We start from the raw sequence: 10,597 nt of genomic DNA, 5'->3' as shown, positions 1-10,597 counted from the left end.
TTTCTGAAACCTGCAGATTTTCTCGGTACTGTAGAGAAGAGCAAGGACAAATCAATCAATTTCTTCCATTGTTTGATATTGCGAATAGGTTTGACGATAATAGCATGATGATCTAGTTGGCCTACAGAAGATCTTATGAACCAACTTGTCTCATAAATGAAGTCCATGCATAATTCAGATAAATCAGTCCAATACATTGGATTTGAGCAAGCTCCTAGCAAGCAGTAGCACATACCAATTATTGTTTGCATAAAGATAGAACATATCCATACTTTTGCGCATGCATTTATTAAAGATAGCACTTATATTTCCCACACAGCATTTCTGCCATGGCTGGTGGGAATAGGAGTAACGACAGAAGCAGAGGTCAGACTCTCGTACAGCAATGCATGTTCCTGAGTAATAGATTTTACCTTCCTAAATGATTCCCATTTAACAATGCTACCCTTCTCACCGATGGAGCCAATTAGCAATAGAGGCTTTGATTTGCTAGGGTGCACCAGATGTCTCTCTCTACTGCTTTGAGGAGAACCAGACTAGTAGCCTCCATCCTCACAGACCAGAACAGAAAAGGTAACATGAACTCTACCTCCGAAAATGGCATCCTCTTTGATGACCCTTCATTAAGATGGTAACAGAAACATCTTCCAACAGCACATGATGAAACCTGCCAATTCTAAGTAACTTCTTGAACATCCTTCCAAATCCAGAAACGCGTACCATCCACTAGTGACGCTGAGATTCCCCTGGTATCTTTCCTTCTTCCAAAGATTCCCATCAAAGTGCAAAACACAACACTTCTCTGGTGACTATCCATGCTTTTGATATAATTCCAATTGCGTTGATCTTCAAATCCCGATTCCAAAACCGGTGGACAGTTTTCTGGAACATTTTTTATAATATGCTGATATAATATTTTTTATAATTCCAATGGCGTTGATCTTATTTCCATCAAAGTTTTGTGTTGTGCTATCTCAGTTTCAGTCATTATGTTCTCTCACCGACATCTGAAGAAATTAAATTTCAGTAATTCTTCATCTTGGACCCAGAGGAAGGATAGGAAAAACAACACCTCCTTTCCCCTTCTTTTTGACTTCTTTTTATATTTTTTTACTTGTTATACCTCGTCAAGTAGAAAATGGAAGTTGTACCTCTACCTCTTGTTCAGAGCTCCGTCCTCATTTATTAGACCAGGTTCATAGATTGGTATCCGTTTAGGAAAACTGTGACTTTTGAAAAGCTCCAAATTCTAGCTTCTAAAAATAACATATGGAATATTAGCTTTTAAAGTATTGTCGAATAGCTAAAAGCCACAGCCACGACGGAAAATGAAATATGTTACACATGGTACAGCATCTCTAATCTTAGCAGATCGAAACAAAACCTGAAGCCTGGATTTTGAACCTATAAAGTACTCCAAAGGAAAAAAAAAAAAAACTGCAAAGGAAGTTGGTATCAGAAAAATAGACAAGTCATAAAGCAGAATACCATAATTGTATCTCTGAGCAACTGTAGGTCGTTTAAAAACATGCAAGAATTTCCTATCCCAACTGACAGTAAAAGGACTATGCTTAGCATAAAAAGAAGCCTAAGGAACATCACCAAGATCTTTGTAAAACTGCTCAGGAACAGTAAATTTCCATATTGGAATGGTCTCTCAATAGTAAACTAGAAAAGGAACCTAATGTTAAGTTTTACTTTTGATACACATCAGGTAACAGGGGAAGAGGATTGATCTTGCAGATGCTCAAAAGATACGGGCTTCCATTTATCAGTTATTTACCAGATTGGCTTAAAACTAAAATTAACGGAATAAACAGTTAAGACATTTGAAGCTCAAGATCACATTTCAGATTCAAATCCAATATTCCAAAATCCCTCAGGAGTCATGGGAGGAACATACTTGTATCGATGCCTAGAAACACCATCATGATGCTCACAGCGGACATTCTGCTTATTACCATCACCTCCATTATTGGGGAGAACTGCGTCATAGAATTTTTTGCACTGCTTGCATTCAACTCCTTTCAAATTTTGCCGCTCAGCTTTCTTTCGAACTGGTTCAACATACTTGAAACCTCTTTTGCCACCTATTGTTACTGGCATCTGCTGCTCCCGTAGGTTACGATCAATATTTATATCCTGCGTTTCATCACCCGAACTGCTAGGGTCCATGTTTTTATCATTTTGAAGTACAATGTGGAGATCCTGAACTTCTTCCTCCATGGTTTTGTCCAAGTCTGCCCTGAGTTTCTCCAATGGGGTATCAAGGAAATCATCATGAGGGTCAGGACCATCTTTGCCTTGATGCGATCTAGTATCTATCCAACTAGATGCAGGTCTCTTTGTGCCAATTATTTGAGCGGATTTTACAGTGGGAGGACATTTTGGTGCGACAAAAATAGAAGTAGGAGATTTGAAGTTTGCGATTGGAATTGATATCACAACTTTATTGTCCACCAAGCCATCGCTGAATTCATTTTCAGTTTTGACTTCTTTCGTCTCACAAGATGCTGCAGATGCATTTACACTTTTGTTTCCACCGTCTAAAATACCAAGCAACGGAAGATTGGTTAGTATCAGGAAGAGAAGTACATGCAATTTATTATAAACAACAAAGCATGCCCTGAAGATTGTGTTCTTTTCTTCTTCTTTTTTCATTGCAGGATTTTATAAAGCACGAGCACCACAAATTCAGAGAAAAACAGAATAAACATACATGTCAATCTTGAAGCAACTACCAGAAAAATTCACCAATTTATACTTCTCTTCCAAGCTACAACTACTAGCAAATCACCACTAAATTCTGTTGGCGTGAGTTATGCAATTAGCCAACATAGACTTAGGAATCCCTTCTCTTAAGGGACAAACATGATTGTAGCCGAAGATATTGTATAGGCAGTAAATAGCTTCCTAAATTAGTTCCTTGTATCTCTATATCTTGTACTCAGAATAACGAAATCAATAAGCAAGAAAGCTAATTTTGTCATGGTATCAGAGCAGGATCTTGGGTTTCCTGTTTTTTGATCAAGCTTTTTTCCTTCTTTTCCTTCTTTTCTTCTTTTTGTTTAGCCTCCATGGCTGACTCCACTGAAACTATTCTTGATAATCTGACATCAAAAATGACAGAGGTCTTGACAAGGGTTCAAACCTCTCCCAATGATTCCCCGATGGTTCCAAGCAATATCAGGTTGGATGGATCAAACTATGGGTTATGGTCTCAGGTTATGGAGATGTACATCTCTGGAAAAGACAAACTGGGATACATCAATGGAGACTACCCTCAACCACCAGAAACAGACCTCTTCTTTCGTAAGTGGCGCACTGAGAATGCCATGGTGAAAGGTTGGTTGATCAACTCCATGGAACAGTCCTTGGTTGTGAATTTTATTCGCTATCCAACAGCTAAGCAAGTATGGGACTCTGCTGCCACTACATACTTTGATGGAACGGACACCTCACAGGTATACGAACTTAGACGTCGTGTATCTCAATTGAAACAAGCAGGCGGATCTATAGAGAAATACTATAATAACCTACAGGGTTTATGGCGAGAGATTGACTTTCGTCGACCAAATCCAATGGAATGCACTACCGACATACAAAGATACCACTCCATCCTACAGGAAGAGCAAGTGTACATGTTTCTAGACGGATTAGATGATCGACTGGATCATGTTCGAAGTGATGTTCTTCGCATGAAACCCTTCCCTTCAATTGAGCAGGCATATGCTCACATTCGAAGGGAAGATCTTAGACAATCTGTGATGGTGTCAGGAGCAGAAGCAGTGACTAGCGGGGCTGTTATGGCCATCAAAGGCGTGAGATCGAATCAGCCATTACTCTCGCTGAAACCTGGATCATCCTCATGATTCAAAGGCCATTCTGATGGGAGCAAATGCACTCATTGTGGGAGTACAAAACACACCCAGGACACTTGTTTCAAATTGCATAGCTATCCAGACTGGTGGCGTGAATTGCAGGCTCGAAAGAAACAAAATGCTACTGCATCTGCAAGCACCCCGGGTAGAGCAGCAATAGCCACAACTGACCCTCACCTATCCCTTATTCCATCGGCTGAATCTTCTACCTCTATCCCAGATCAAGGTAATTGTGGTTATGTTTTTTCCAGCTCCAGTACTCAACATGATGATGCGTGGATTATTGACTCCGGAGCAACGGATCATATGACATATGATCCACATGACTTCTCCAACATAACTCAGCCAAGGAGGTCTTGCATTGCTAATGCCAACGGGGAAACGTACCCAGTCACAGGGGCTGGAACCGTGCCCCTGTCTCCCTCTCTCTCGTTATCCCACACACTTCTTGTTCCTTCACTCTCTAATAAGTTGATGTCTGTGAGTCAAATTACTGAAGAACTTAATTGCGTTGTATTGATATACTCTACTTTTTGCCTCCTCCAGGATGTTCTCAGCAAGGAGATTATTGGGCGTGGTACTAAGAGGGGGGGACTGTATTACCTGGATGACTTCAGCCTTGGCAAAGCAAATCACATGCACCATCAAACCAGTAGTCATGAACGACAAATTTGGCTCTGGCATAGGCGTTTGGGGCACCCATCCTTTGGCTATCTCCAGCATCTACTTCCATCTTTGTTTTCACGGTTGCAACATGCCAACCTCACATGTGATACATGTATCAAGGCTAAAAGCCATCGGGTTTCTTATCCAGTCAGCTTGAATAAAACTAATACTCCATTTGTGTTGATACACTCAGATGTGTGGGGACCATCCCCGGTTACTACTTCCTCTGGGCATCGTTGGTTTGTAATTTTTGTTGATGACTGCACTCGAATGACATGGCTTTATCAGCATAAAACCAAAGATGAAGTTTTTTCTGTTTTTCAAGCATTTCATGCAATGGTTCAGACTCAATTCTCTTCCAAGATCAAAATTTTTCGTTCCGATAATGGTGGGGAATTCATCAACCAAAGATTTCAGGCCTATTTCCAGCAACATGGCCTCCTCCATGAGACCTCATGCTCCCAAACACCACAGCAGAACGGTATTGCCGAAAGGAAAAATCGGCATATATTAGAAACAGCCCGTGCTCTGCTCATTGGAGCAATGGTGCCAAGTTGCTATTGGGGGGATGCTGTGGCTACTGCAGTATACTTAATCAACCGTATGCCGTCTAAAATCTTACACTTTAAAACCCCTTTACAAACCCTCTCTACTCACATATCCCTTCCCTCAATATTGATGCTTCCTCCAAAAATCTTCGGGTGTGTTGTTTTTGTCCACCTCCATAAGAACCAATGCACAAAACTGGAACCATGTGCCGTTAGGTGCTTGTTTTTGGGGTGTGGTTTGCATAAAAAAGGCTTTCGGTGTTATGACCCCAAAACAAACCGAACCTACACCACCATGGATGTTACGTTCCTTGAGTCTGAAAATTTTTTCCCTTCACCTATTCCCAATTCTTCACTTCAGGGGGAGATTACTCAAGTGGAAGAGCCGAATTGGTTGATGACCCGTGAACATAACTGTGAGCATGACACTGAGCATAGAACTGGAAATAGCAGCACTGAACATGAAACTAGAAACCAAGATGATGAACTGCATGAGGTGCAACCAGAGCATGACATCGAGCATATAACTGTTAATTGCAGCACTGAACATGGAACTGGAAACAGAGAAGATGAACAACCAATGAATCGCAATATTGAGCATGGAACTGAAAATGGAGAGGATGGACTGCAACCAGAAATTGAGCATGTCGAATTGAGAAATGGAGAGCCTGGAAATGACATACAGTCCCCTCACTCCTCAGTGCCCAACATCCCTCCTCCTACTGAGAATGTCATTGAGGTGAGTACCCCTACTGCAACTTTACATGCTAATACTCTAGACTCTTCTACTAGTTATGTGTTGCCTTTTAGACACAATCGTGGGAAACCACCGAATAGATACTCCCCAGAGGAAGAAGACAGAAAGTCCAAATATCCAATTGCAAACTATGTATCTACTCAAGGTCTCTCCCAGCTGCTCAAGAACTTCACTCAAACACTATCATCTTGCCATATTCCCAGCAGTGTTGAGGAGGCGTTATTTGATCCAAAGTGGGCAGAAGCAATGCAAGAAGAGCTAGAAGCCTTGAAGAAAAATAATACTTGGAAGTTGGTTCCATTACCGGAAGGAAAAAAATTGGTGGGATGCAAATGGGTTTTCTCTATAAAATACAAAGCAAATGGATCAATTGACCGATACAAGGCGAGATTGGTGGCGAAAGGTTTTACTCAGACGCATGGCATAGACTACACAGAAACCTTCTCACCAGTAGCTAAACTGAATACTGTTCAAGTATTACTGTCTCTTGCAGCAAATTTGGACTGGCCACTACATCAACTAGATGTAAAAAATGCTTTCCTTCATGGCGACCTCGAAGAAGAGGTATACATGGATATTCCGCCGGGATGTACAGTATCTGCGGAGTCCAAAATTGTTTGTAAACTGGAGAGGGCATTGTATGGACTAAAACAGTCACCGCGAGCATGGTTTGGCCGGTTTAGTTCAGCTATGAGAAAGTATGGCTATCATCAAAGCAACTCAGACCATACTCTCTTCTTGAAGCATCGACAAAGCAAGGTGACAGCATTAATTGTCTACGTGGATGATATGATAATTACAGGAGATGATGACAAGGAAATCTCAAGGCTACAAGAACAACTGTCTACTGAATTTGAAATGAAGAACTTGGGAGGAGTTAAGTACTTTCTGGGAATAGAAGTGGCAAGGTCAAAAGAGGGTATATTTCTCTCTCAACGGAAGTATGTACTAGACTTATTGACAGAAGCGGGATTACTCGAGTGTAAACCTATGGATACACCGATCGTGCAGAACCATAGACTTGGAGAATATTTAGACCAGGTGCCAGCAAATAAAGTGAGATATCAAAGACTAGTGGGGAAACTTATTTATTTATCTCACACTCGTCCAGACATAGCCTACGCAGTTAGCGTAGTAAGCCAGTTTATGCATAATCCGAGTGAAGACCACATGAGTGCTGTAATTCGAATCCTTCACTATCTAAAGTCATCACCAGGAAAAGGACTAATGTTCTTCAAGAACACCCATCTAAAAATTGAGGGGTACACGGACGCGGATTGGGCAGGGAATATCCTAGACAGAAAATCTACCTCAGGCTACTTTACATTTGTGGGAGGAAACTTAGTTACATGGAGGAGTAAAAAGCAGAAGGTAGTGGCACGGTCCAGTGCTGAAGCTGAATTCCGAGGCATGGCGAAAGGATTGTGTGAGCTTATTTGGCTTAAAAGTTTGCTAACAGAGGTTGGTTTCCCTCCGGACTCTGCAATGAATTTATTCTGTGACAACAAAGCTGCCATCGACATATCTCACAACCCAATTCAACATGATCGCACCAAGCACGTGGAGGTAGATCGACATTTCATCAAGCAGAACTTGGAAGAAAAGGTTATTCAGTTCCCTTTTGTCAAATCTGAAGATCAGCTGGCTGATATTCTTACCAAGGCGGTTTCTAGTAGAAACTTTTACAACTCACTCAACAAGTTAGGTGTTAGGGACATCTACTCACCAACTTGCGGGGGAGTGTTGGCGTGAGTTATGCAATTAGCCAACATAGACTTAGGAATCCCTTCTCTTAAGGGACAAACATGATTGTAGCCGAAGATATTGTGTAGGCAGTAAATAGCTTCCTAAATTAGTTCCTTGTATCTCTATATCTTGTACTCAGAATAACGAAATCAATAAGCAAGAAAGCTAATTTTGTCAAATTCAATCGTCTAGTTCCTCTCCGCTTTATAGAAAATTGAACTAAAAAATCAATAAAACCTTACCAGATGAAGTTGTCGGCTGATGCTTGAAGGAACTACTTTCGTCTTCTAGTTTGTCTTTGAGCATATTCTTCATAGTAAGACCAGACTTTGTGCAGAGGTAGTTGTATTGAGACCTCAACTTCATGTAATGACCATGCAAATCCCTCATCTTCCTCTTCTCGGCCAATAACTCAGAGTCCTTCAATTGAATGTTGTGAAGAAGTTTATCGTACGAAACCTTTCCTTCAGCCTCTTTACCACTGCTACTTAGATTTTCCTGTAGCTCATTGACCTTCTCCTCTAACCCATTCACTTTTTCCAAGAGCTCCTTTTTATCATTCTCGGACATGTCCAGCTGTTCTTTTTGCTTCAAGATTTCTACAGCGTTCATATCAATTTGTTGAAGCAATTCTGCTTGCAGTACTCTTCCCCCTTCAGTTTCTTCCGTTTTCTCCCTGAGCTTGTTTTTAAGTCCACTAAGATTCTTCTCCAGACATTCTACTTTGTGCATGAGTTGTTCATTCTCAGTCTTCAACTTCTCATTATCCTCAAACGATGACAACAGAGACAAAACTCTCTTGCTCAAATTGTTTGCCAACTCTGTTTTCTCTGCTACTCTCTTGCTCAAATTGTTTGCCAACTCTGTTTTCTCTGCTACTTTCTCCGACTTCTTCCTGACCTCATCTTGCAGTTCTTCAACATTTTTCTCTAAGCTCTTCACTTTAGCAAGCAGCTCATTGCTCTTCCCTTCGTTCCTTTTCAATTCCCTTCCTTTATCCACTATCATAGCCGCCTTCGTTTGAACCAATTGGAGTAGCTTATTCTGTAATTCCATCCCCTCGTCAATTTCCTTAGACTTCTTCACAACCTCCTGTTCCAGCTCATCAATTCTAGATTCTCGATTTCTTAGCGTAGCAGCAAGCAGCGCATTTGCCTTCTCGTTCGGCTTTTCCTTCTCAACCTTGTTTCCTTCAACAACTTCCTGCTTCTCAACTCGAAGTTTCTCAATTTGCTCCAAGAGATCTTTTTCCTTCTCTTTCCACGCCCCTTCCGCATCCGCATAAATCTTCTGCAAACTCTTGGATTTCGCTTGGAAATTCGGGTAAAGCTGGTTGCAAAATATGTATTCTATCTGAGAGATCCTATCTTTCGCCTCCTGGATTGTTGCTACCAGTATAGTACTGAGTCCAGACACATACTTGACATCGCCATTTTCTAGTTTCGGACAACACTCCAGGTCGCCCTTCATTTTTCTAACAAGATGGATAGAAATCCTGTAAATTTTGAAGATCCTCAAAGCACAAAAAACCAACTTGATTACACAATGGCGTGAAATGCAGTTAAAATAAAAGGATTGATTATGAGAAACTAAGCAACATAACCTAAAAAAGGTTTTAAATTCTGCAAATGGAGGGTTTTTATTTTTTTTTACCTCGTTTGCTCGGGAAACAAACGGGGAATGAAGATAAGGAAATGGAAGGGGTACAGCGTTGATAGAGAGAAAAATAGGGATTACCTTATGTAATTGAATAGAATGGATTCGGTGTGGTTAGATCTGACGTTGTGAAATTTTGAGCAGGCGGTGGCGGGTTTAATTGTCCATTAAAATGGTCAAGAGCAAAAGCTTCGCGGGCACGATTTGCTTTCCCTCGCGGCAATGGACTGGTTGGGCCCTTTAGTGAATTGATAAAGGACCAGCTCACCGAATTTCAACTTAAAATATGGATTTATTCTTTGTTGTCCAAATAGAGGCATTTTTTATATCACAGTGCTTTTATAGTATTTTCATGCTAGTAAAACGTAACTCGGAATCAATTCAACTTGGAACTTAAGGTAGCGTTTGGTACTGCGTTTGCACCTGTGTTTTACCTAAATTTGAATTTTTATTTTTTGTTAAAATTGAGTTTGGTTTGTACTTTTTAGATCGTTTTAATGTGCTGATGTTAAAAATAATTTTTAAAAAATAAAAAAACATTATTGGCATGCTTTTCGGCACGAAAAGCTATTTGAAAAGCAACCGCTATCACACTGTCAAACACGCTCTAAGTCGTTGATTAGGTAGTCAATCCAAAAAAATATAGAAATGAATTCTTGAAATAATTTTGTTTTAGAAGAAAAAAATAGAATTTTATCATTGATTTTTATTCAAGATAAATTCTAAGTTGATGAATTATTGAGGTGACCAAGACGTTGTAAATTTTATAAACATAATATTATTTTTTTTTTACTGTGAGAGTAATTTTCAAGTTATAATGATTTTATATTAAATGATTATTGGCTATCTTATTATTATTTATTATGTTGAAATATTAATTATAATAAAAATAATGTTACAATTTGAAACTCTAAATATTGTAATTAAAATTAAATAACTTAAAATCATTAGATACAATTTAAAATATTTTATTATATTTACTCGCTAGCACGAGATATACTAGTCCATTGACCCGCACTCTAATGCAGGTCGAACTATTTTAAAAAAATATATAAAAAAGGAAAATTTTTTTATAGTGTTATTAAACACGAGCAAGAAGATAAATCTTGAAATCTCTTGACTTGAATCCTTGACATGAGTTTCCACTCAGACTATTTAAAAACTAACTCCATGTGAATTGGTTTGTTCATTAGGTTTAAAGAAAACTCGGATGAACAGTTTTTATTTTAAAAAATTAATGTTAAAAGATGAAAATTAAAAAAAAAAACAATAAAACAAAAAATATAAAATAAATGTTGGAACACGTTAACTTTTCAAACTCGCAATCCATATTATTAAATTAA

At 39.4% G+C, this 10,597-nt stretch overlaps 1 protein-coding gene across 4 annotated transcripts; it reads right to left on the bottom strand.

The window, feature by feature from the left end:
* Positions 1-1,664: 1,664 nt before the first annotated feature.
* Positions 1,665-9,488, bottom strand: LOC118047069 (protein gamma response 1). 4 transcript variants are annotated; one of them, XM_035056237.2, is made up of 3 exons: positions 9,336-9,488; positions 7,841-9,093; positions 1,665-2,546 (listed from the first exon to the last, which is right to left on the bottom strand). In XM_035056237.2, exons 2-3 carry the CDS (start codon positions 9,066-9,068, stop codon positions 1,843-1,845), a joined length of 1,932 nt encoding a protein of 643 aa, XP_034912128.1. In that variant the 5' UTR covers positions 9,069-9,093; positions 9,336-9,488; the 3' UTR covers positions 1,665-1,842. The 4 variants fall into 4 exon arrangements, with proteins under 4 accessions (XP_034912128.1, XP_034912130.1, XP_034912131.1 ...); XM_035056239.2 differs by having other exon boundaries at positions 7,841-9,111; positions 9,336-9,487; XM_035056240.2 differs by having other exon boundaries at positions 7,841-9,072; positions 9,336-9,487.
* Between the last annotated feature and the right edge of the window lie 1,109 nt (positions 9,489-10,597).

This window comes from Populus alba, chromosome 1 (assembly GCF_005239225.2).
Source record: "Populus alba chromosome 1, ASM523922v2, whole genome shotgun sequence".
NCBI lineage: Eukaryota > Viridiplantae > Streptophyta > Magnoliopsida > Malpighiales > Salicaceae > Populus > Populus alba.
The sequence above is the reverse complement of the archived record's forward strand: the minus strand, read 5'-3'. Positions and strand labels throughout refer to the sequence as shown.

Bases quoted from the DNA above. Each gene is read 5' to 3' on its own strand.
- LOC118047069 (XM_035056237.2), bottom strand. From the start codon at position 9,068: ATGAAGGGCGACCTGGAGTGTTGTCCGAAACTAGAAAATGGCGATGTC. The intron at 2,547-7,840 runs GTAAGGTTTTAT...TTGGTATTTTAG, and splicing joins TCAGCCGACAACTTCATCTG to ACGGTGGAAACAAAAGTGTA.